At 37.4% G+C, this 26154-nt stretch overlaps 4 protein-coding genes across 4 annotated transcripts; all 4 read left to right on the forward strand.

Annotated features, from left to right (window-relative positions):
• The first annotated feature begins 4616 nt into the window (after positions 1–4616).
• Positions 4617–10621, forward strand: LOC101312137 (DNA polymerase eta-like). The gene is made up of 16 exons (XM_004295468.1): positions 4617–4692; positions 5153–5273; positions 5374–5485; positions 5579–5749; positions 6387–6551; positions 6690–6793; positions 6909–7028; positions 7283–7406; positions 7555–7668; positions 7791–8006; positions 8355–8460; positions 8544–8674; positions 9205–9277; positions 9358–9494; positions 10143–10251; positions 10332–10621. Exons 1-16 carry the CDS (start codon positions 4617–4619, stop codon positions 10619–10621), a joined length of 2169 nt encoding a protein of 722 aa, XP_004295516.1.
• A 432-nt stretch (positions 10622–11053) lies between these two features.
• On the forward strand, positions 11054–13855 carry LOC101293855 (proteasome subunit alpha type-4-like). The gene is made up of 2 exons (XM_004293813.1): positions 11054–11136; positions 12814–13855. The coding sequence occupies exon 2, from the start codon at positions 12825–12827 to the stop codon at positions 13572–13574; it is 750 nt and encodes a 249-aa protein (XP_004293861.1). The 5' UTR covers positions 11054–11136; positions 12814–12824; the 3' UTR covers positions 13575–13855.
• Positions 13856–14576: 721 nt separating this feature from the next.
• LOC101312128 (haloacid dehalogenase-like hydrolase domain-containing protein 3-like) lies at positions 14577–17608 on the forward strand. Its single transcript, XM_004293790.1, has 4 exons — positions 14577–14858; positions 15801–16197; positions 16446–16652; positions 17082–17608. The coding sequence occupies exons 2-4, from the start codon at positions 15940–15942 to the stop codon at positions 17376–17378; spliced, it is 762 nt and encodes a 253-aa protein (XP_004293838.1). The 5' UTR covers positions 14577–14858; positions 15801–15939; the 3' UTR covers positions 17379–17608.
• A 5095-nt stretch (positions 17609–22703) lies between these two features.
• On the forward strand, positions 22704–25512 carry LOC101304548 (mitochondrial translocator assembly and maintenance protein 41 homolog). The gene is made up of 10 exons (XM_004293763.1): positions 22704–22808; positions 22927–22983; positions 23080–23142; positions 23233–23301; positions 23473–23565; positions 24002–24106; positions 24180–24257; positions 24380–24508; positions 24952–25057; positions 25322–25512. The coding sequence occupies exons 1-10, from the start codon at positions 22704–22706 to the stop codon at positions 25510–25512; spliced, it is 996 nt and encodes a 331-aa protein (XP_004293811.1).
• Positions 25513–26154: the final 642 nt, after the last annotated feature.

Below are 26154 nucleotides of genomic sequence, written 5' to 3' on the forward strand. Positions count from 1 at the left end.
TATATATATATATATATATATATATATATATATAAGACTAAATCTAATTTTTTTCTACTTAAATAAAAAGACAAAATAATTTAGAGCCATTGAATTTGGATGGATAAAATTGTATTTTAGTTTAAGAACGACATGACATAATCTTTTTAATTGGTGATGTGTCTAGATGATATAATATGCCACATAAGATTAAAGCCATAAATCTTAGTTTTAATTAACCTTGGTTAGAATGGCAGCTAGCGCTACAATTTGCATATATATGCCAATTTCCAATTATAAATACATGCATGCTTATTTAATATACTTGATTGGTACGTCCTCCTATCTACAAGATCGAAGACAAAACCCCAGGACTTTCTTCCATGATTTTTCAAGACTTTCCCCCTGGGTGTCATGGTTCTCCAGTGTCCGGTGACTTGGTGTTATGGTAGTCCCGCCATGGGGATAAGGCATTATGGTGTGTTTGGATGGGTCAAGAAGTGAGGGAATTTAATTAAAAATCAGGAATTTTTCATCACTTGAACTCTTATTTCATGAAATTAGAGAAAAAAGGGAGTGCATATTCCCAACTTTCTTTGTTTCACACTGGCTTGAGTAATGAACTTTGTGTAGAATAGAGTGAACGACGTCCACCGGCGGAACTAAGAAGAGACCAAGGGGTGCCATGGCACCCCCCACTCTTATGTTGACGTACACATTTGAAACTATTACTAATTTTAATCAACTTTGTTAGAAACAATGAAATTTTTTAGGTGTGGCACCCCCAAACTTAGTTGCTAATCTGTTTGGCCTCCCGATTTCTCAAATTCTGGCTCCGCCATTGACGACGTCTTCAACTTGGATACACTAGCTAGGTCACTAGTGATATGTTACTGCATACAATGTAGTTAAGGTATACCTATATATATATTTTCTATTTTCAACCTCTTTTATCCCAACATTTTTTTTCTTACAAATAATGGAGATTTTAATAGATGTTTTCCCTTATGTTTTGTTTTTGCTCTAATCATGATCGAGTTATCCATCAGGTCATGAGTCATTCAGATTCATAGAAAGAGACAACTAGTTCCTTATTCCATATTTTGTGCCCTAAGGTATGGCGTAGCAAAGATAGAAGAAGATGCTTTTCAATCTATTTGAAGCTGGCATTTCGTGAATACTTGGGTTTCTTCACAGCAGTCGAAAACCCAAGGAAGTCAAAATAACCAATATGGGAAATATATTACATCCCCTCTATTTCTTTTTTGTTTTGTTTTTTGGCTAAGGAATTTAGATTGGCGAGAGGTAACCCACCAATTCAGAAACTTTATGAACCATTGAACCCTACTAGTTGATATTCGGGGCCAAAGCTTATTTCCACATGAAAGCTGTAAGTAAAATTGGTTCAGCAAGTAAAATGGTTTCATCTTCAAAACCACATCTTAATTCGGAATCCTTTATACGAGAGAAATAAAGGAAAGTCTCGGAACAAGTAAAATTGTTCCCATGCCTTGTAGGAGAGATATACGTTAGTTTCCGACGTGATTTAGGATTTCATCCGGCTCTATATATATATATATACACGTTATGATTTGTTTATTGATTCCGCTCCAGGAATAATGGCAGGGGTAGTTGTTCTGGAATCACATGCACCAAAGAGAAAGTAGAGAATTGAAGCCTCAGTTTCTGCAGGTTGGGCATGGCTTCCTAGAGATAGAGCTTTTGGAATTACAGATTGATACTCATCTCTGACTACATCGAGTTCAGTGCAGTTTGCAAGCATTGGCAATCCGCAGCTAATGAACATAAACAGCAATGGAGGAAATCATGTCACAAACAGCTTCCTATACTGATGCAGGTCACCAGAAACCGCAAAAGCAAAAGCAATGCTGCCTTGTTTAGTATCTCAGAGGGAGGTATGCTAAGGGCTAAGGCAGTTGAGCTGTGTGCGGCGGTGTGCCTTATTATTACAACAACAAGGGTGTACTTGAATTATGTTCCACCCTTGGTTGGTTAATTAGCTTGTAGTGACAAGTTGGTTCTGACTTTCTTGAACCCTTTTACCGGAGATACTATTATTCTTCCACCAATCATATATAGAACCTACATGATGCAGTACCAGATAGATCGATCTGCGCACATTAATATGGTTGCATTGTCTGCTGACCCTTGTTTGAATCCCAATGCTTATGAGGTTGTATAGTAACATATTGTTATCCTCAACCCTGTCTAGCTCCCTCGTTATAATTCCGCAGATGCTACTGGGACTCAAATAGATAATACATCCGTTAGCGTCATCCATTAGTTCTTGATGTAGTTTATCATAAAGGCCAGTTTGTTGCTCAGAGCCGCCAACATATCTGCTCTAGGTCTAGGTATGAGATATTGTGTAATCGTCCACATGCAGGAGACTTATTGTTGGTTACGGAAAAAGGATTTGAGCCTGATGTGAAGAGTGTACAGGTTTACAAGTTGGAACCGGTGGAAGGGAAGCTATTTGCGTCTAGGCTTTAGAGTTTCGACAATGTCATCCAAACTCCATATACTTCACGCATGGTGTCTTCTGCTTAGAAAACAGAATAAGGGAAAGGCATGACTGCTTGAAAAATCGCAGGGGACAGAGACAGACAATATCATGGGTTTAAGTTTGACCGTCTTATCTATCAACCTTAGTCTGCCATGGTTATGTCTGTATTAGTGCATAGTTACTTTGTTTGAGTCTGTTGTCGGCATATATATCTTGCAAGATAAGAGGGCAATACGTTTATCTTTCGGTCTTGGTAAACATACATTTTCATTTAGTTTTTAGGTCTTATTTAAAATTGGGGCATCTTGCGGCTTCAACAATGTCAATATAAAAAAGTCGTTTAAAGTACAATACGAGACTCGTTGCTCCAAAATTGATCGTAATAGTTTCATTATTAATGAAGTTCTTTTCTTGATAAAAAAAACATCTCTTATCTTATTTTTTGGAAAGCCGAACACTCTTACCAACTTGTCATCCTTCTTACCATCTGTTACAAAAAAAGAAGAAGAAAGTGAGCAATGGCAAAAATCTTTTAAACTTTCACTTGAGATGCTCTTGTATCGGAAGTTCATTTGGGAGACAAGAAAATATGTATGTAACTATGTACGTATGAACACTTGAGCTACATCGACCTATATCGTAAATGAACAACCTATGTTAAAAGTCATATCGATCAGTTTTTTCAACCCAGTTCTATGCTTGAATAAGATCACATTATCATAAAATGTTACGTAATTTAATATGAGTGTGGTTATTGGGACTTCTAGATTTGCTCAATATCTCCACATGTTTTGACTTATTGGATTACAAATATAACCTCATACAAAATGACAGTAATAGACTTTGAATTTCAACAAAAAAAAAAAATTGTAATCACATTAGTATTCTTTCCTTTTTTTTTTGTTCAAGTTAACAATACAAAACGGAGTCTATAAACCCTAAACCTGAGTGCAACCGTTGCTTAAAGAATTACTACACCTAATGGAAGAATCTCCATTGACGAAGACACAATCCTCTGTTTCAAAACCTTCAGACAAGGTATTTTTTTTCAATATTAATATAATTTTTATTTCGATTCATGATATGTTCTTCTTCTTTTCCTCTTGATTTTTGTTTAGTTTAGGAAACGTCTTCTTCGTAATCTTCTTCTTGGTCTTCTTCTTCCTAGTCTTGTTCTTCTTCTTGTGAAAGAATCTTCTCCTCGAGGATATGTTCAGGGAGTGGTGGTCGACGAGATTGGTCTTTTTAGGGTTTTTCTTCTAGGTCGAAGGTTTTTGGGTGCATATGGATATTTTTTTATAGCTTTTTTCTTTCTTTTCTATAACATTAATATGAAAATGTCATCGCTATTTTACAAGAGAAAGGTCCTACTTCAATAGTTATTGTGAATGAATCTTCTCCTCGAGGACTTGCTTCATGGAGTGGTGGTTGACGAGATTGGTCTTCTTAGGGTTTTCTTCTAGGTCAAAGGTTTATGGGTGCATATCATTAATTTATGTATTTTTTTTTGCTTTGCAATTGATTGTGAAACGATTCATGATTTGTTTAAATTGTTGTCATCGAAAAATTGTTCTTACAACTTGATCAAATAATAGCATTCTATGCCAAAAAAATAAAAATCAAGGAATTGAGGTTGCCAAAGAGGTTTTCATAAAAAAATAGAAGAAGAAAAAAGAAATTAAACAATTGAGGTCTGAAATAGATGTTTGCATGTAAAAAGAAAAAAAAAATTTAAGTGTGGGAGGCCTAAAGAACGAATAAGAGTTATAATGAGTAAATTATTGAAATATATATGAATAACAAACCTAAAGTTATTTTAAGAATTTGAAAGGAGGTTTAATGAGCAAATGTTTGTTTTTAAAAATAAAAAAAGGTGTAAAGAGCTAGAGAGGTATTTCGAGCAAATTTAGAGGTTCTAATAGCCGTACTTAATTAATATTGCTACCCATGGAATCAGCGTGTACGTTAGCAGAATCCCGTATGTCCTCTACTAACTTACGCCGCCGTAGGCATATAAACTTGGTTTTTTTTTTTTCCTTGAAAGAAAGAAAGATTGGAGGGAAAAGAAAAGAACGAAGAAGAAGAAGAAGAAGAAGAAGAAGAAGAAGAAATGCCAGTGGCAAGACCTGAGACATCGGATTCCAGAGTGATTGCTCATGTAGACATGGACTGCTTCTACGTTCAAGGTTTCTTCATTCCCCTCTCTCAATTTCCCTATTTCTTCTCTGTAATTGTGAATTTTTCCTATTAGGGTTTGCAATTGAGTAAAATGGCAGGGATGAAATTCCAATTTAAGACACACCCATCTCGATTTTCTTGTTAAGGGATGCATCTTTGTGGTGCCCATTTATAAATTTCGTAGCTTTGTTCAAGAAGATTGAAAACTATGGGAATTTCTAGTGTTTTTTGGAGATGTGTTCAGTGCACTCTTAATCTGTGATTGTAGATTGAATACCTAGATAGTCTTTCTGAATCGTTACGTTTATCGGTTAATGTTAATTGAGGGGTTCATGGGTTTGTAATGTGTTGACTAATGACTGTTGGAAACTCATGGTGGTAGAAGTAGAAGTTTTATTCTCTGATTGCCCCATGTTTGGGTGATTGAATGTTTTTTTATGCAAACTGAAACTGTGCTTTACTTTGCAGTGGAGCAAAGAAAAAATCCGGAGTTAAGGGGATTACCTACGGCTGTGGTGCAATATAACTCGTGGCATGGTGGGGGCTTGATTGCTGTCAGCTATGAGGCCCGGAAATTTGGTGTGAAACGGTACATACATGTTTAGTTGTTCATAATTCTAGTACATGTTTCTCTATAGACAACTGTGTTTTGTTTTTGTCTGAGACAACAATGATGGCATTGTTTGCAGTTCAATGCGCGGTGATGAATCAAAAAGAGTCTGCCCAGAAATTCAGCTGGTTCAAGTCCCTGTTGCACGCGGTAAAGCTGACCTGAACACATTCCGGAATGCAGGTTCAGAGGTCTCTAGTGTTTGAGAGACATCAATTTCTCAAGTTCTTTTTAGTAATCCGCATAGAGAATTGAATTCATGCTGAACCTCCTTAATTTTGTAGGTTGTTTCTATTTTATCAAGGAAGGGTCGATGTGAGAGGGCTTCAATTGATGAAGTGTATCTCGACCTTACTGATGCAGCTGAAACTATGTTAGCTGAAGCTCCTCCAGAAAGCTTGGAAGCAATTGAGGAGGAAGCTCTCAAGTCACATGTTTTGGGACTTGATAATGAGGTTGGATACTATGCCTTTGGAGATGTCATTATATTTTGTTTATGTATTTTCAATGCATTCCTACGTTTGCATCAATTTGAACTTAAATGTCTGAAGGGTGGACAGAGAATTATACTTTAATTATACCAAAGTTTGTTATCTGGTCCTTAATAAAATAACATAATGTGATAAATAGGTGGTTTAGATTATTTCTTTAATTGCGTGTCTATATGGAATGGTGAACCAGAATCTATCAAAAGTTCATACGATGATTACCCTTCTTTCATTTTCTCTGCTCTTTTAAAGATCCATTAGTTTGCAGAACACAACATAGTAGTAATCATCTAGATACCATAGATCATTCGTCTGGGCGGGGTTTGTGTTTATATATTATTCAGTTTTTAACCTTACTAGAGGTAGAACTATCAACTGAGCCCTACAATAAAGGAGATATATATAGGAATGGTTTCCAGTAGTCCTTCACGATAGAGGAATTTCAATTTTATTTTGTTTTAATCATCTAAATGCTGTTCAATATTCTTTACATCACTATCCACTTGGTATGCAAATAACTAAATGTAAATTTTGGTTCCACTACTTTTAAGTTTGTTTGTTTTGCGTCAGAATAGTTGTTACGCTGAAATTGGCTTTGATTCAGGATGGCAGTGAAGCAAAAGAAAATGTGAGGAAATGGGTTTGCAGTAGCAATGCTGATCGCCGTGATAAGCTATTAGCTTGTGGGGCTCTCATTGTTGCAGAACTTAGGTTGCTAGTATTGAAGGAGACAGAATTTACTTGTTCAGCTGGCATTGCTCATAATAAGGTAGAAATGAAATTGTCCTGTAGTTTTAGTTATTCATTTTTCCTTTCCGTACAGTGATTATCTTGTGTCAAAGACACTTAACCTTTTTGAAGAATTTGGTTATTTGTGGACTTGGCTCACATGTGCTTTTGTAATCAGATGCTGGCCAAACTTGCAAGTGGTATGAATAAACCTGCACAACAAACTGTTGTGCCGTTGTCATCTGTGAAAGGATTGCTAGAGTCCTTGCCAATCAAGAAAATGTAAGGTTTATGTTTCATCCAGAACATAGAACACTTGTGTCAAATTGATATGTCATAAAGTCACTACAATTTGCAAAAGAAGAATGCATGGTTAAGTAGCAATCTTTATGTGCAGGAAACAGCTTGGAGGAAAGCTGGGGAGTTCTGTACAGACTGACCTGGGTGTTAACACTGTCGGAGATTTGTTGCAGTTTTCAGAGGAAAAGCTACAGCAGCGCTATGGAATCAAAACCGGGTAATTAGCTTTCATGGAGTTTGAAATTTCTTCTGTGCTATTATTTAAAAAGAACATTGTTTTCACCTGCAATTTTCTACACATTTGACCATATTTATATATTGTACATGTTGAGAATTTTCATTCTCAAGGCCAAATATGATATAAAAAAGCACCTCCAACATTCATAGTCACTATTATATTTTATATCTCGTTTTGGTAACTTGTTCAATAGCTTGTTAGGATCTCATTTCCGATCATTATTCTTGATGCAGTACCTGGTTATGGAATATTGCAAGGGGGATAAGTGGCGAAGAAGTTGAGGGGCGCCTTCTTCCAAAGAGCCATGGTTCAGGGAAGACATTTCCTGGACCTCAGGCTTTGAAGACGATTTCTTCTGTAAGTGATTCTCTCCAGTGGATTAGTACTTTTTGCAGTAGTTGGTGTTCGTTCTTGACATCTCCTGTGTTGGTGTAAGAACATATGCTAACGCTAGAAGATATCCTCTTCAGGGGTCCTCTTACTTGGTTTCTGTCTCATATTGCAGGTTCAACACTGGCTTAATGAACTTTGTGAAGAATTGAGTGAACGTCTTCAATTGGACCTGCATGAAAACAAACGTATCGCTCATACACTAACGCTGCATGCCAGCGCATACAAGGTACCTATCTAGTTTCTATTTTGAACCTCTTTTAACCCATCATTATTTTCTCATGAATGTTAGGTTTTAGTAGATGTTTTTCATTTTGTTTTGTTTTGCTCTAATCATGATTCATCCATCAGGCCAGTGATTCAGATTCACACAAGAAGTTCCCTTCTAAATCGTGCCCCCTAAGGTATGGGGCTGCCAAGATACAAGAAGATGCTTTTAATCTATTTCAAGCTGCATTACGTGAATACTTGGGTTTATTCACAGTCAAAACCCAAGGAAGTCACAATAACCAATGGGGAATTACATCCCTTTCAGTTTCAGCAAGTAAAATTGTTCCCATACCATCAGTAAGTATACAATCTTGGTTCTTAGTGTATTGTGGTGAGCTGGCCATTGGCTTTACCAGTTCCAAAATCCACATAAATTTTTTCAAGTTTCTCTCTAGTCTTGGTCACCTATATACGCAGAAGTTAGAACGACTTCAAACACTTAAACAGCAAATTTGCAGTTTGTACTTACAGAACCTGTACATCATTTTCCAGATTTTGATAGTCACTCACTTTGTTACCACCTTAAAATAGTCAGTAAATCTTATGATCATCATCTGCTGGTTGGTGTTGCTGAAATCAAACTGCTAATCCAATAATGTAAAACATAACTCTTAGTTAATATGTTACAACAATGTAATTTGGCAGGGAACAGCTTCAATTACAAAATACTTTCATGGTCATCAGCCATCCTCTTCGACAAAGCAATTACACGATAATTTCATTGAAGAATCTGCTCCTCCATCACCTTCAGGTGTTGCTAATCTACTAGTTGCTTTTGTCTTTTATTGTAGTGTTTCTTGTTCTTTCACTCTGAACAATGAATTGTGCATACAGGTAATGAGAACTACTCAGAACTGAATGTAAATAAGCCGCAGATCGAATTACCTTGTGAAGAAACTAGGATCAAGTATGCTGATCCTAGTTTGCATAGACCGGAGGACAAAAACGATTTGTTGAATGACCAGGTATTTTAGTTACTTTTTTTTAGTCATCATTTTGATGGAATGCAACTCAACTCAAGAAATTTTTATGTGTTGAATGTTAACAACCATAATGTATTGTATACTTTCTATAGGATAGAATATTTTAGATGCATTTTGTGTTCTAAATTAATATACTGGGTTAGTATTTAAATCTGTATCTCTATGTTTGGATGTAAATGATTCTTATGTCATACGAATTTGCTTCCAAGTAAGGGACTTTTCTCTGTGGAAACAAAGGAAGCTCCTCCCTTCTGATTTTTCTCCGAGTCCTTGGTTCTCATTCTACAGTACTTTCTTTCTGTCATCATCTCAGTTATGAATTTAGTTACTTTTCCATCAAATTGCTGCACCAGCACATAGTAAGCCCATTTGGTATGTCCACTCTACTGTATGCTACGATGGATATGCTATGTGATGCCGATTGCATTCATTTGATTCCATGATCTCATGATTCATACACAGATTTCTCTGCTGGGGAATATGCTAATCATGTTATAATCTTTCATGTGCAGATTCCATGTTGCTCTTCGGAAAATCAAGCAGAAGATGAATCCATCCACAAAAGTTTAACCTTGTCAACCTCAGGTATTATCCTGCACTGAACATAACTCTTGGTTATCCCACATGTTTCCCCTTCCGTTCTATAACAAGGGGTACCTATGTAGGGAGTGAAACCCGCTCAGGAGTGAATCAGAGTCAGGCTAGTCAGCTAACGAAAATTCATTCTGGTGACCATTCCTTTAAATTGAACATGCGTGGTTTCAATAAACAGGAGCAGAAAAGGAAGACGGTGAAAGATAAGGTACACATACACCTTTTCATCATATCTTTGATGTCCATTTATTGTATCGTATTGCAATCCTGTCAAGAAAATGCTACCTAACTTGACCTAAAAGGATATACTGGTTACTAAAATTCTCTATACATCAAGAGAATGTCATCCGAATTTAATTTGACATCATTCATGTGGTGTGTATCGGGCAATTGTAAACAAGTATACTACCTCAAAAGGGTTGACTTTTGTTCTCCATTTCATGGCAAAGCTTTGGGTGTGCTTATGTGGCACGCACTACCTCAATCAGCAGTTTATACTCCTAAAGCTCTTTTCTAAAAAAAAGAAAAAAAAGAAAAAACTTCTAATTCTCTTTCTTTCAAAGTTTCACATCTTGGTTATATTAGAACAGCGAAGCACGGTAAAATGTTTAGAAATTTAAGATCAAGTTTTAGACCAAAAGAATCTTTCTGATCTTGACTGCTAAGCCAACTGGTACTGCATTGGTATTAGGCCAAAGCACATATGAAGTCATCACTTGAGGGTCTATTAGGAAATAGGAAATTGCAGAGTAACAATACTATGCAACAATAGCAGTTCTCTTTATGCTTCATAGTCCAAGTGCTATAGTTTGCGTTTAAAAAACTTATGTTAACTTTTGGTTGATACTTTGTGCAGGGAACCTCATCAATATTGAGATTTTTTAAGAACCAAGATCCATCTTCTGCTCCACAGAAGCTAGAACATGTAGAAAATACTGAAGATGTTAAAGCACCACTATCTGTTGGTAAGTTCAGTGTCCCACATCCCCCTCTCTTTCTCTCTCGCTCTTTGGCCGTCTGTTTCTAATGTTGAGCTATTGTGCAGGCCCTCAGTCTAAAAGTGATAATTGTTTGGAACATAACCAATCTGAGATCCCAAAAGAAAGGCCTGTTGAAGAAACTGGGACTTCTACTGCGCCTGGTTCAGCTCAATTTGAACAAGGAAGGGGAGTATGGAGTTACAATACTGACGAAATTGACCCCTCTGTGATTGATGAGTTGCCACCAGAAATTCAACAAGAACTTCGTGCTTGGCTGAGGCCTCACAAGCGGCAAAATGTAGTGAAACGGGGTTCTAGTATTGCCGATTATTTCTTACCCACAAGGAATGCGTAGTCTATGATATTCTTTTGTAAATAGGCGTTTATCTCCCAAGTAATCTGTGTACAGAATCAACGAACCTTTCAGCTTTGGTATAGTGGAGCTGTATCAAGGATTCAAGGATATGTTCTCTTGCTCGAATTGGTTTTAGACATGATCCTCTTTTATCCATACGCTTACTAAAAACTCCGATTTAGTCGAGCTTTTACCAATATACATTCTAGGACTCAGGAAAAGTTTCTCATAAGGGTCAAGTGAAGACTTTTAAATGAACGGTTGGATAAGTGTTCTAAATATTTCATAATCAAAATAGAGGAGAGTTTCAAACTTGACAATTGAAACCAAAAAAACGGGTCGGGTTAAAAGGGTTTGGGCTTTGCCCGTCCGAACTTGCACATACCCAGCTTTGTGCGCAAGACACCTCCTTTATATCATTGAGCTCTCTCCCTCTTTCAGATTTTCACCATCTCAAAACTCTTGCTTTGCTTCTCTCAGACCATCGTCGCCATTGTTGAAGATCCACCTCTCAGGTCCCACTTTTCTCCCCTCTACCCACATATATGTGTTTATATAGCTTCAATTTTGGTTATATTGAATAATTTTTCGTCAATGGTGTGTTTGATTTGTTTCGAAAAGCTAAGAAACTATACGAAATTCGTATCAGTCTTTGAGTTTTGGGTTCGACTGAGAAAACCCAATAGTGGGTTCTGTATGTTTGTCGATCAAAGTTGAATTTTGATGATGAGATTAAGTGTCGATTAGGTTTAAGTAGGGGATTAGAGTCTAATTAAGTTTTAGGGTTTAAGTATGGATAGTGAGAATAAGGTTTCAAGTTTTGAAATAAATGTTATTTCTAATTTGGTTCATTGGTTTTACTGGGTGTGATTCTACTCCGGAGTTTTTAGTGCTTGAGCTATCCTTGTTCTTGGTCGAGTACTTATTATTGATTGATGCTGAACTATAATTTTTGTACTCTTTGAATGGTTTAAACAATAGCTTGGTTGTGTGTGGAAATTGAGATGGGTTTTCTACTGCTTGGGTTATGTGTCTTTTGGTAAATATGTGAAGTATTGGTAGTCGAGGGATGCTCTGGAGGGATTACAAATATGTATGTGGATTACATGGAAAGCTTAATCAATCAATAATGCATCAGCTCCAAGTTTAATCTTGGTAAATTGGTTTGGTCATCGATGTATAATATAGGTTGTAAATGATGAGTGAAATAAGTCCATATATCTCTTGTAACATCAAGGTAGTGAAGTTCTTAATCTTGTGAATATTGTTGTTTGTTCTTAGTTTGGAGAGTTATATGTTTTCAGTCATTCTCTTCAGAAAACATTACTTACAGGATTGAAAATTAAATACTTTGTTTGCTCAGTTTTCAATTTTTTTTTTAATGCTTTAGAAAGCTCCATGAGAAGCTGAAGCTTCTGCCACTTGTTCAAATGGCTAAAATAATTTCCGAAAATAAATGGCCTGCAGATATAATCATATTTTGGTGGAACTGAGTTTGCCTTGGTTCCGCTGTGTTAATGAAAACCAGAATTTCAGTGATATAGCCGAAGGTGGCACCTTCCACCACCCTTTCGCTATTTGATTGTGTCGGGAAATCGAAACATTGGCCATTATTTTGGTTTTCATCTGTAGGCTTGTTTTATTATAAACTTTTGTAGGCATTTTTGGTTCACATCTTCTGTGTGTTTTGTCTTTTTTAACTGGTGGTTGTTTAATGAAAGTTCAGCTGGATAGTTTTCACTGAGTTATGTTTTCAATATCTTGATGAAATATTTTCCTTCCCTTTTTCTTTCCGCATTCTGCCTTTAGGGTTGTTCACCTGAAAAGGGTTTGGTATCTAATTTGTAGTTATGGTTTATTTAATGAATTCAGAACTGTGTTCGTATAACACACTTTGTTTATCCAAGGATCAAGATGCCATATATATTTGAGAGAAGATGGTTGCTTAGTTTAGAGGGATTTCATGCATTTACTATTTTCATCATAAACTATATTGACTGGTTTAACATCTCTGACGACAGCATTTAGGAATTCCGTCATTTAAAAGTTGTCATTTTTACAATTGGTATTTTCATGAATACAAATTACCAGTATCTCATGAACACAGATGTTCCTATCCTTTCATGTAATTGTGTATTATAGAATTCTTGTGCGCACTGATAGTTCTCATATTTTTTTTTGCTACTTCTCAGAGTGATATACAATGTCTCGAAGGTATGATAGCCGTACGACAATCTTCTCCCCAGAAGGCCGTCTCTACCAAGTTGAGTATGCCATGGAAGCCATTGGAAATGCAGGAACTGCAATCGGGATATTGTCGAAAGATGGGGTTGTGTTAGTAGGTGAAAAGAAGGTGACCTCCAAGCTCCTTCAGACCTCTACATCAACTGAGAAGATGTACAAGATTGATGACCATGTTGCATGTGCTGTGGCCGGAATAATGTCTGACGCTAACATCCTTATCAACACTGCTAGGGTTCAAGCACAGCGTTATACATTTTCTTACCAGGAGCCAATGCCCGTTGAACAGCTAGTCCAATCTCTCTGTGACACCAAACAAGGCTACACACAGTTTGGTGGGCTCCGTCCATTTGGCGTTTCATTTCTATTTGCAGGCTGGGACAAGAATTATGGTTTCCAGCTTTACATGAGTGACCCAAGTGGAAACTATGGTGGCTGGAAGGCTGCAGCTATTGGGGCAAACAACCAGGCAGCACAGTCGATGCTTAAGCAGGACTACAAGGATGATATAACAAGAGAAGAGGCAGTTGAGCTTGCACTGAAGGTTCTCAGTAAGACAATGGACAGCACTAGTCTAACCTCAGACAAGCTTGAATTGGCTGAGGTTTTTGTATTGCCTTCTGGTAAGGTGAAGTACCAGGTTGTCTCACCAGATGCACTGAGCAAACTCTTGGTCAAGAGTGGGGTGACACAACCTGCAGCTGAGGCCTAGTTATTGTGTTCTGATTAGATACGACTTTCAGAAAATGCTACATTTGGATTGTACTTTTATTTGTAAGATTTTCTTCTAAAAGACATGATGGATTCCTGCTCTGTTACAAGTTCACAACTTTTAATTCCTCCAGGTATTCACTTTAAGCCTGATGAAATTCAGTATGAGGATTATTTGTGGGTTTATTTCAATATGTGCTACATGATGTTTCAGTTGTACAATAGTTATGGATTCCTTGATGGAAGTTTTCATTTGAATAGCTGCTAGTGGGAATATCGAGCAACATAGTAGAATTTTCAACCAAAATTTTTACGCTATGATGTCCTTGTGATGTGTTATTCAAGCTAGCTCCTCATGGGTTAATCAAGTTAGCTTCATGGAGCTCATGGTCTTGGAGGTTGGATTGGTTTTGAATCTTGGGATAAAATCGAAAACCAGATACGGGAAAATGAGTAATGTGCTTTCAGCTTGATAATACCACAGGCAAGCGTCCACGGTTTTCTTCCTGTCCTTGGTTATTTCCCTCTTCCTTTTCCGTCATCCAACTACGGACTTTGCATTGGAGCCCTCAAGTTTTTATTCACTTTGTACTTGCGACCCCAAAGTTCCATTTTTCCTTCACACTTTACTTGCAACACAAAATTCAAGAATGACTCAAAATCAGATCAATGGTGATCTCTATTTTATAATTCAATAGAGAGCAATCACATGAGAAAACTACTTCATTTCTTTCTTTCTTTAACAAATTATCCACTTCATCCTTTCAATTCCAATAAGGGAAGCTAATCCAAATGTACAAAAAATTATTAACATTTTCTCAATGAGATATTTAGAAGTCTTTGGCTTCATGCCAAAGTAATTTTCTTTTACTTGTATCAAAGTACAAATTAATTTCCTTTTACATAAATCTATACTAGTAACATTTCTTTTCTTGAGTACAAAACTAAGAGATAGTGTTTACTCTTGTTTACTTGCAAAAAGGGGCTTAAAAGAAATAAAAGTGAGGGCTAAAGATTCAAAACTAATATATAAATAAGGCAATCAAATAACTAGCAGCAAAATCCAGGGACGCAGATACAATTAACTTCTGCTGCGGTATTTAATCTTCTCTTCTTGAGAACGAAGGAAGCTGATTTAACTGTTGGGTTGGTTACATATAAAAATCCATGAGCCTGTTCTACCTTATTACCTTATTCATTTCTTAATGTGATGCTGAAGCTAACTTTGAGGACTTAGCGTTTTCACCAAAGCATTTTAGATTCTCCTCCACGTTTTAGCATCTGGGTAAGCTTCAAATTCTCTTCTTGTTCGGTATTTTCAATCTACTTGGGTTATGGAATACTGGGTTCCTCTTGGTTTTGTGTCAATTTGAGTTGAACTGAACTGATAAAATTTCATTTTCAAGCTGCATTTCTGTCATGGATGATGGACTTGTTGCTGATTGTTTATTGCTTTTCTTCTTTTGTGATTTGAATCTGGTTCTTTTGTTGTCTTCATTTTGATAATGGAAGCTTTTTGTTTATTTTTTTTTATCGAGTGGTTTTTGGCAAATATGTGAAATGGATTGTAGTATCTGCATTTTTCATGGAGGTGTAAACTTTTTGTTAGTCGTTGTGGGATGAACAGAAAGTATGAAACTTTACTGATCCAAATAGTATTTGTAGGGATTTGGACATCTGGGTAAGATGAAAGTCTGATTTTTCGTTCTGAAACAGAAGTTGGGTTTCATTAGATTCAAGATGTATGTCCCACTAATTAATCAAAAATCAAATGTTGAGTCATGGGCTTTGATAGTCAACAATATCACAGATGGGGTTTTGTATGTTAGCTTGGGCTCTTTCAATATCATTGGGACTTTGATTTCTGGTCTCAGTTAGTGGTTTCTCATATTTGTATCTTAGGAGCAATGCTAGGTAGGAAATGTAAATATTTAAAAATTTGATACAGCTCAATGTTTTCTATTCCAAATTTGTACATTGAAATGATATTGAATTGAAGCTTGTATTTGCAAGGAACAAAGTGAGAATAAAGAATCACAGTGTGATTTATGTCAAAGGGATGGTAACCCTGGTCCATAGTTTGTTTCGAGTTCTCTGTATGTATATTCCCATTCTGGCATCACTTAGACAGCAATGCTTCAAATAAAAGCTAAAGAATTAAGTCAACGACTCCTTGCATGCAAATCAAACTGTATTCTTTGTCACCTAATATCTCTACTCTATGCAGGGATTGTTCGAACTGCGTAAGAGGTCCATTGATCTGCAACACTATATGGAGTTTTCATCTTAGCATATACTGGAAGCACCTAATCAGACAGTTTCTCAATATTTTCAATTTTGGGGATTCACCATACAACAGTTTTATAATGTCGTTGTTGTCAAAGTTGCGGTGCATCACAGTGGATGTTACTGGTACATTGATAGCTTACAAGGGGGAGCTTGGTGACTACTATTGCATGGCAGCCAAATCTGTAGGGCAGCCATGCCCTGACTACAAAAGGATGCATGAGGGCTTCAAACTTGCTTATAAAGAAATGGCCAGCAATTATCCATGTTTTGGGCATGCTGCCAAAATGCCCAACATTGTATGGTGGAAAACTTGCGTCAGAGATTCCTTCATCAGAGTAAGATAATTGAATTACCATTAGATCCTTTGGTATGGCTGCTGGTGATAACTAGCGTCTTTCCAATCATTGTTTATCAGACACAAGATTTGGTACTTACATGACTTTCTGGTGCTTCTGAATGACTTACATAATTTGTTAATCCAAATAATGAAAACACTATTGTGATGATAAAGCAGTCATCAGCTATCAAATTTGCTTTCATGGTTTTCTATTTTTATGAAATGCAAATGTTGTTTTGGTAATAGGCTGGATATCATTATGATGAGGAGACATTTGAGAAAGTGTTTCGGCGCATATATGCATCCTTTGGTTCTGCTGCTCCTTATAGCATTTTTCCTGATTCCCAACCATTTATGAGATGGGTCCGAGAACAAGGTCTTAAAGTTGGACTTGTTAGCAATGCAGAATACCGGTATCAGGAAGTCATTCTTCCGGCTTTGGGTTTAAATCAGGTAAATAGTTCAGTTTTCCAGTAAGCAGTATCTTAAACTTCGAAATCTAATGCTGTTGTTACTTGATCCATTTTCATTGAACTATAATTTTAGTTGTATTTATTTTATGTTTTGCGATCTTGATTGGATGTCAAATGAAACATTCGAAGTAATACATGCATTTGCAGGCATCATTAGATAGACACGTAATAGTTTGTGAAAAGTGGCTTGCGTGCTGTATTTCGAACCACTGATTTTCATGGAGTCACTTCACTTGAATGAAAACCACTATTAATACTGGAAGCTGTTAACCAATATTCTGTTAGGAGAGCAGTACACTACACTCTTTACATACATGCACATCAATACCCTTACGGGATAGAGAAGGATTATCTTTCCATAATTTGTCCTGTATGTTGTCGTGATAGTTTTCTATCAATTTTTGTTCAGGGATCTGAATGGGACTTCGGTGTGTTCTCTGGTATCGAAGGTGTGGAGAAACCAGACCCCAGGATTTATGAGATTGCGCTCAAGAGGGCTGGGAACATAAAACCAGAAGAGGTTCTGCACATAGGGGACAGCATGCGCAAAGACTATGTGCCAGCAACAAGTATTGGGATGCATGGACTGTTACTGGATAGGTTTAAGACATCTGATGCTGAGGAATGGAGGAAATCTGGTGCAGTTGTGCTTCCCGACTTGGAAGCAGCAAAAGAATGGATTACTTCAGAGAAGTCAGCAGGCTGAGGGGCATTTTTTTTTCTTCCCGGAAATGCGTTGTAATTTAACTCCCTTTGATCAATGGAACTTTGTTTACTACAACTTGACAGCAGTTCTGTTTCTCTCCTATTTCTTAACTTACTCTTCACTTTCTGGTCTTTGATTGGGGATTTGGGGTAGGAAATGAATCCAGCCCAGAACATGATTCATTATAGAAGATATGTTCTGAGGTTCCTATAAAGAGATTTAGCCTTCTGCCTTCTCTCAGAAAAATCTTTGTCTATTTTCTTCGATATTATTCTCAGTTTGATATACCTTGGATCTGTAGCAACCATTCCTTGATGAATCCAGAACAGATGCATTCTCCTTTGGTTGGCTACATGTTCCACATGTAAATCTGATATGATTACATAATCTTTTGCTACACTTTCCAAGCAACTAACACATAATTTAAGCTCTTAATCTCTTTGGCTTTGTGGACAAGGGATCTCTAATATCCACCCAACAAGCAATTTTAAGATATTCTTCAAGATTCAGATAGTGTCATGTTGAATCAGTCACGTTAATAAAGCATCCTCTGTGATCATTACATGAAATGATTAGGTGACCCCCGAAATTTGGCACCCATCTAAGCTTTACTTGGTTCTTTATTTTGACAATAAGCAAAACCCAAACATCTCCTTTTCAACCCAAAAATGAGAAAAGCTCATGTCTTCATTGTCTTGTGTTCATCTATATGATCAATTTTTTTTTTTTGGTCAACTATATGATCAATTGAGTCACATCTACATCATTTTCCCCTTAAAGCTCCATTTTTCTTAATTATTTTCTTTGAACAGAAGTTATACAATGTATAATCGCATTTGATACATAAACTTAAATTGGCTCTTTGCAGACAGTAAACAAACTTTAAGTAAGGTTAAGTAGTGATAAGGTGATCTATATCAATCCATGGACAAACTACCAAACACCCTCTTCTTTCAATATTCATGTGTTTTTTGGATTGATTCATTTAAGAATGTTTACTACAATCTTTGTGTTTTTCTCTTTGAGAAGGGAATTGTTTCAGTTTTGAACAACGTTGAAAAATAAAGAAAATGGGACCACCAAGTCCAACTACCAAAGAGTTGTGGGGACAGAGTACAGAGAGACAAAGGTCACTTGGGTTTCTATCGGCCTTAAGCTCTTTGCTTCTTGTCGCTGTAATTGCCACTTCTGCCTCAGCTTTTTCCTTATTCTATTGCATCCCTCCTCACTTTTCCCTCTTCACCAATCTTGTGACTTGCTCAGAGTTTCAGACCCTCCAAAGCAAATGTACCCCAAAACCCACACCACCAACCCAGAAAAGCACCCATCTTTGAGAAGAAGAACCACAACCCATTTGCATTTGCACCCATTTTTCCAAAGATCAATGCTTTAGAAGTTTAAAGATCTGGGTTGGAGTTGGTTCCAGAGTTAAGTTTATCTCTTTTTCTTTAAAGCTTTCTCTTTCATCCATTTTCTGTACATTTTGCACGTTTTAGTGGGTTCAGTGATGCTTCACATCTTCAAGGTGTGACATTTATGCATTGTGCGAAAACCATGTTTTTAAATTCTGGGTTGTGATGAAATTGGAGAATGTTAGCTTTAGGCTGCTTAGAGATCTCTGAATTAGGTTCTTGTTGTTTTTGTGGTTCTGGGTATTGTTGTTGTGAGTGTTAGCAATGAAGTTAGGTTATCAGCAGAGTGATTTTGATGCATCTCTTGAGGAAATTTTGAATGGGAGTTTCAGGAAGTTTACATCTGGCTTGTTGCAAAATGATTTGGAGTTATCTCCAGGCCATAGCTCAAATGGGAGTAGTTTTCGGAGGTCGGGTTCTATTATGTCCACACATAGTGTGTCTGGCAATTCAGCTTCAAGCAAGTTTGCTCCTTCTAAGAAAAGAGTGTTTAAGGGTTTAAAAGACTATGCTAGGAAACTTGTGGACCTGGAACTGTTCACACATAGTCTTGAAGATTGGGTTTTGGAGAATTCGTGCGAAGATTCAGCCAATGGGGAGCAGGCTTTTAGTGCTCCATTTATGATGGATGAATTGCGCAAGCTGGATTTGGCGTTGGAGGGTGTTTTGTTTCAGCAACTACTGCGAATGCCATGTTCGAGTTATGTTTCTGGTGATGCAAATGAAGATGAGTATCTTGCACTGGAGGACTTCCTTCATGCTATAGTGAGTGGTTTATGGCATGCATTTTGGCATAAAAGAGGACAGCCGCCAATGTCTGTAACTTGTCCACGCAGTCTTGGATCAAAGTTTTATACTGTGGAAAAGGCGATAGCAAGGGGAAGGCTTAATGAGCTGAGTGGTTTGGCTTTGATGTCGAAAAATGGGAGTGATAAGCAAGTACAGTGGGATCAGATTATGGAGTTTGCTCTATTTAAGCAAGATATATTGGCAGGTAATGAGTTGAAATTATCGTCTCCCATTATTTGTGAAGCCCTCTTTTATGGTTTTCATATACTTGTCTCTAGGTGTTTGAACAAGAGTAGACCTGCAAATAGCAGTTCTGTTTTCGTTTTGGTATTAGATTCAAAGTATGGAGGTGTAGTGAAAGTAGGTGGTGATCTTAGCACACTCGAATTAAACTCAAGTAACCCTTACAGATCTGTGGCTGAATGGATTAAAAATCATGCTGAAGTCAGTGTTTCACCAGTGGACCGCATATGGAACAAGTTCGGAAATGCAAATTGGGGTGACCTAGGAACCCTACAGATACTTTTGGCGACTTACAACTCCATTGTGCAATGGAATGGACCACCAAGGAAGTCAATAGCCTCGTTAGTTTCAGATCATAGCCTTCGTCTTCAGAAGCGTAGGATGGAGTTCTGCCTTGCAGAGAATGAGAATGGTCTGGTTCCCTACCAACAATCTAGCCACCAGCAAGGACAAGGAGAGATTGTTGAACTTGAGCAAACTAGTAGTCAAGCTTTCAAAAGCAAAGCTTCACGTTTAAATCTCAAGCAGGGTGAGGTATTGCTACTGGAAGATCAACAGCAGGGTCAGAAAACTTTCCAAGTACAGGAGTCTCTGGTAGGAGGGAGCCATTACCTCTATAGTGCAGTTTGTCTAGATTGTCCAACAGAGTTGTTGACTTTATATGTTGGTGCCCATCCATCCAGACTTGAACCATCTTGGGAGGATATGAGTCTTTGGTACCAAGTACAAAGACAAACAAAAGTACTAAACATCTTTAAGCATCAAGGAATCACAAGTAACTATTTGCCGGAAATTTTTGCCTCTGGCAGAATTTTGCATTCTGGTCCGTGTCAAAAGCAGGCCCCCGGGGGTCGATGTGATCACCCGTGGTGTGGGACTCCTATACTGGTGACATCTCCAGTTGGTGAACCTGTTTCATATGTTGTTTCCCAAGAAGGCCCTCTTTCAGCTGAGGAGGCCATTCGCTGCTGTCGAGACTGCCTAGCTGCTCTAAGAAGTGCCGCAATGGCGAATGTCCAGCATGGTGATTTGTGTCCAGAAAACATTATTCGGGTTGTTGGTGTACAAGGTGCAAGAAACAATGTTCTTTATGTTCCAATATCATGGGGCCGTGCAGTATTGGAAGACCGAGACAGCCCAGCTATAAACTTGCAGTTTTCTTCATCTCATGCACTTCAGCATGGGAAACTTTGCCCATCATCAGATGCTGAAAGCCTTGTTTACCTCATGTTGTACATGTGTGGGGGCACTATGCAGCAGCAGGATTCAATCGAATCTGCATTGCAATGGAGAGAAACGAGCTGGGCAAAGCGCTTGATCCAACAGCAGCTCGGTGAGGTCTCAGCTCTTCTAAAGGCATTTGCTGATTATGTGGATAGCCTTTGTGGAACACCATACCCTGTTGACTACGACATATGGTTAAAAAGATTGAGCAGGGCTGTGGATGGTGGAACCGACAGAGGTAAAATGATCGAAGAAGCGACAGCTACATTGAGATTGAAAGATGTTGCCGAGTCGTCAGGAACATCTGGAGGTGGTAGTTAATTTTTGGGAGAGGATTGTGTTGTTGTAATTACATTTCAACTGCATTTTCTATTCTGCGATATTGGAAGTTGGTGTCTTACCCGTCATTGTGATTGAGTGAAAATGTAAGCATTGTTTTGTTCATGAAAAAAGAGTGGATCCTTTGTTCTTTGTTCTCTGGTCTGTTTCAGTTGGCCACAAAAGAAAACCCTTCAATATTTGGGTACCCCTTTAAAAGAAAATTCTCATCACTGCAGATGCATAATCAGTTCTTTACTTAAAAACAGTCCTAAAGGAATAAAAGAAAAAACCAAAACCAAAACTGGGCTTAGCACAGAGCAAAAACTTTTGCACCCAAATTTTTTTTTCAAATGGTGCCCCAGTTAAGTCCATTCATCACTTTGACATCTCAATCTTGAAAACTATGATAATGGTACCTCAACAGTTAAACTCAACCCAACATTAGTTCCCTCCGTGATTAACACCGTTAAGTTGGACTTTGTCCATGGGCAAAATTGTCTCTTCATGTTTTCCCTCCGCAAACTTTATCAGTTGAATTAGAGTTTCTCGACCTGAAGATATCAACTATGAATGTGAGTCCTATTACCTAGTTATCTTTGATTGTTCTATTAAGTATATATGTTTCATAAACTTTTGTACTTGATAAAAAATGCATTTTAATCAATGTTTATTTTTTCTCTCATCGGTGGGTTGCAAAAGCTACTTTTAATAATGGATACTAATGGCCAATGGTGTATTATAATTTCTAGATGTCTCTAATTTTTGTATGAAGCCAATACATGGCTCACCACAAATTTTGATACTGATGAGAAAAGAACATTATTCTGGAGGGAAATGTTTGTGGAGGAAAAACATGAAAATACAATTTTACCCATAAATAAAGTCCAACTTAACGGTGTCAATCACAGAGTGAACTAATGTTCAATTGAGTTTAAATGTTGAGGTACCATTATCATAGTTTTCAAAATTGAGATGTCAAAATGATGAATGAGCTTAACTTAGAGCACAATTTGAAAAATTTCCTCAAATTGAACATTTTTGTCATAAAAGAAAATTGACCCTAGCAAAATGACCTTATCAGCCACAGAGCAAAAACCCAACTAGGGAGGCATAGTATCCACCGGAATCGGCAAAACCCTATACCCTGAAAGCTGTTTAGTGATTCCCCAATACAAAGTTACAGCCTTTTCACTGAATCTGCTTTGACTTTCATTGACTTGAAGCTCCTTGTGAGTTTTGAAGGTCACCCCTTTTGGGCTGCACTCCAAGTGTTCGATGATATTCCTCTTCAGTTTCTCTTCATAATATTGATGCTTTGAGCACTGCTAGAGTCCAAATGGAGAATCACAGCAAAACCCAGCTTCAGAGTTTCCTCAAACAACTTCCTCCTGTTGAGTTCTGCTGTGTTTATGGATCATCACTGCACCCAAATCGTGATAATGCCAAGGTTTGTGCTTTGCCTCTATGATTCTCTTTGCTCATTTTGGCTTTGGCATTTGGTTTTTATTTACCTGCGTAAAGTTTGAGTCTTTGCTTTGGGTTGTGAATTCTGATGGTAGTCAACAATGGTGGATTGCATTCTTGGAGTATCAGACCCCCTACAATGGCATTCTGAGGTTAGCTTAATACTGCAACTTTTACCTCTATGTTTATTCTGAATGTTTCAAAGGCTTCTCATGGTGTTTTGGTTATTTGTGTGTTGTACAACTTAGAATCTGAAATTGAACAAGGATCACTATGTCTCTTGGATGGCGCTGCTCGGTGGGGCCAAACTGGTACTGCTCTGTCTTTGTCTGTGGTTATGTATCTTGTTCCTGTTTGATTCCATTTTCATTCATGCAGACTGTATACTGATCCCATGTTAGGTTACTAATGTTGCAGATCACATAGGTGTAGGAGTGCACTTCAATCCTTTTGTTAGTTGGAACGACAAGGTATTGATCACTCAACTACTTGTATGTTTAAGAATAAGCTATTATTTGGTGAGCGGGAAATTATGATCCTGCTTTGAACTACTAGTGTGTTAGTATTTTGTTATGCATTCTGCGATCTTTCGAATCTGCGGTATCTTTTAAGGTTCATCTCATGACTACTGCTATTGGCAGATGCTCAAGTATGGGGTTGTCCGCATGCATGACTTGGTGCAGGACATATCAAATTGGGAGAGGTTCTACTTGAGTGGCCGGTTACAAAAGCCAGTATGTTGTTTGTATCTTATATAGATGGAACAGGAAACGTCTTCAGTTCTGTAATTTGCCTTCATTTTGGTTTAAGTTAATTCCTTATTTACACTACTGTCTAATTACTAGCCTTCTAGGTTCTGGCAGCACCCTTACTACTGTATGATGATGAAACAGTACTGGACCTTGTTTCAAGTTGTAGAGACATAATTGGGAAAAACTTTTGGCTGATTTGATTTAATGAACTTTACATTATTGGAAATCTTCTAACACTACACCTGAGCCTAATGGAAACTAAGTTTTTTCTATTAATGCGTCGTGGTGCTATAATAAATTTACTTTGATATAGTATGTCATGCTGTTGAAAATTCATACTTGGAAAATCTGATATGGTACATAGATACTCTATTTACATAAATCTCGACCTCATGGGAGTTCTTGATATGTTGTACAGGTTCAAATAATATCTGATAATTTGGATATTGCAAATCTAAACTCGGTTAATTTGAGGGCTGCAATAGCTGCTGCTCTCCTTCTTTTGCCATCCAAGTTCACTGAGGTCTGATACTTTGTCACTGCTCATTTTTGTTTGAGTTTTCTAAGTTTTTTTTAGCAAGCTTCCTATAATGCAGGTGGATCTGTATGCCAAAATATGTAGCCTCTCATATATGGGTGACTTGCGTATGCTCTTTGCAGAAGACAAAAATAAGGTAAGCTCCATTACATCTTACATAATCTAAAAAGGGATTGCAAAAGTTGGCAGGTTTTCTAATTGTGTACCAGAGATTAAAATATAATCTCTTATCTTGATTCATTTGCTGATCTACTGCAGGTGAAGAAAATAGTACAAGGACAATTTGAATTGTTTCAATTAATGTATAAGCCATTTATTCAGGAGTATGAGTCTAAAGAGTTATTGAGATACTCATTGTCCGGAAATCCTCGACCAGTCCTTTCTCAGGTATATTTTGATCCTTACATTGTCAATATGAAGAGGATACAATATTATTTCCCCCACTTACTATAAAATGTAGACCAAGCTGAACATGCAACCTCCATTAGTCAAATTCTATGACTTGTGGCCTAAACTCAGCCTTAAAGTACAGCATGAACACTATAGTTTATTAGTTTCTTATTTATTGACCAAAAAAGTTTCTTATTTAAAAACTCTAAAAGAACAAAAGAATTGCTAGAACCTTTATACTGATTGATGTACCCATGGAAGTCAAATTCAGTTAAAGCAATACCTATTTGCATCTTTGATCGTCCTGCTTATTTCAGACCTCTAACTAAATATGTAAGACTTCTGTATAAGAGAGGGCTAGGTCTTCTAAATGTTATGTTGAGTGTACAGTCACTGTTCTTAGTTTAAGATGCTTAAGACAGCATTCCCTCTTAAAACAGGATTCTGATGTATCAGCAGCTCGGTCCCTTGTTTCTTCTCTACCCCCACTAGTCAGAAGTCAAATAGGAGTGAAGCTAGGAGAGAAGAAAAGGCTGTGCGACTCTGGTATGTACTTCAACTCTAGACATTCTCTGTGAGGACAAAGGGTTCTGAATCATTGATTAATACTCTGAGTATTGTGATTATATCAACTGAAGTTTATATGTAAAGCTTGCATTTAATGGAAACGTACAAACTCATGTGCCAACATCCATGAGTTTGTGCTGTGATAGTGTTTGTCTCGACTTGGATGGTATTATACGTATGATTCTTGTATAAATTAGAGTCAGTTTATTACATTTATCATACTTCAATTCAATTCAATTGCAGGTCGAGTTATTAATGAAGTTGTGATTGGCTCAAGACAAGAGGCTGCTCAATGCATGCAGACAATTCTGAAGCGAAAGGTAATGGTCTCAAGCGCACGACAGGCTGTCTCTGGTCTCCTTGCTGTTGGTGGCGTTCATGGCATGAGATATCTTGGAGCTAAAATGCGCAAGGCTTGGAATTCATGGAGATGATAATGTACATTCCTTTTAGATTCTTTCTACCAGCTTTAGTGTGGGACTAGTTCAGGCAAAAAATCTAAAGCATGATGAATGGTTCTCATTACAAAAATTGATCTTTTTGAGGAAGGTCACTGTGTAAACTGTGAAAGACGCCGAGGGGGAAGCAAGTTTTGAATGAAACACATCTCTTAGACTACAAAAGAAACAAAGTTGTTTATGCCTTTTCCTCTCCTACTGTCCTATCTTTCTCTCAAGCTATTGGCTCCTCAAATCTTTAGCCTCATCTATCTTTCCTCAGGAACGTTCGGTTTTGTCTAATGATCGTATAAAAAATGAAAGCGATGCTTCAAGCCATTATTGCTTCAAACTCATCAATGAATGATTGATTCACCGTTAGAGAGAAGTATACCATCCACCATGATTTCTGTGGTTCCTCTTAGAATAACCATATATCGCTTTGAAGCTATGTATCATGCACACGAGTTCCCATTTTGATATGGTACTTGTCATGCACAAGAATAGTAGCCATGCTATGAGCTAAGAAGCCAGTTCATTTTCCATATGATATGTAGACCCATCAATCTCGAGGTCAATGGGTGTGAATCAAGACCTTATCTCATATGGAAAATACACACATAAGTCGATAAACGGCAG

The sequence above is a fragment of the Fragaria vesca genome, linkage group LG3, assembly GCF_000184155.1.
Source record: "Fragaria vesca subsp. vesca linkage group LG3, FraVesHawaii_1.0, whole genome shotgun sequence".
NCBI lineage: Eukaryota > Viridiplantae > Streptophyta > Magnoliopsida > Rosales > Rosaceae > Fragaria > Fragaria vesca.

Coding starts and splice junctions, on each gene's coding strand:
- LOC101312137 (XM_004295468.1), top strand. CDS start 4,617: ATGCCAGTGGCAAGACCTGAGACATCGGATTCCAGAGTGATTGCTCAT. Junction 9,278..9,357: donor TTTAACCTTGTCAACCTCAG/GTATTATCCTGC, acceptor GTACCTATGTAG/GGAGTGAAACCCGCTCAGGA. Junction 9,495..10,142: donor GGAAGACGGTGAAAGATAAG/GTACACATACAC, acceptor TACTTTGTGCAG/GGAACCTCATCAATATTGAG.
- LOC101293855 (XM_004293813.1), top strand. CDS start 12,825: ATGTCTCGAAGGTATGATAGCCGTACGACAATCTTCTCCCCAGAAGGC.
- LOC101312128 (XM_004293790.1), top strand. CDS start 15,940: ATGTCGTTGTTGTCAAAGTTGCGGTGCATCACAGTGGATGTTACTGGT. Junction 16,198..16,445: donor TCAGAGATTCCTTCATCAGA/GTAAGATAATTG, acceptor TTTTGGTAATAG/GCTGGATATCATTATGATGA. Junction 16,653..17,081: donor CGGCTTTGGGTTTAAATCAG/GTAAATAGTTCA, acceptor ATTTTTGTTCAG/GGATCTGAATGGGACTTCGG.
- LOC101304548 (XM_004293763.1), top strand. CDS start 22,704: ATGGAGAATCACAGCAAAACCCAGCTTCAGAGTTTCCTCAAACAACTT. Junction 23,302..23,472: donor TTGTTAGTTGGAACGACAAG/GTATTGATCACT, acceptor TGCTATTGGCAG/ATGCTCAAGTATGGGGTTGT. Junction 24,107..24,179: donor TGCCATCCAAGTTCACTGAG/GTCTGATACTTT, acceptor CCTATAATGCAG/GTGGATCTGTATGCCAAAAT.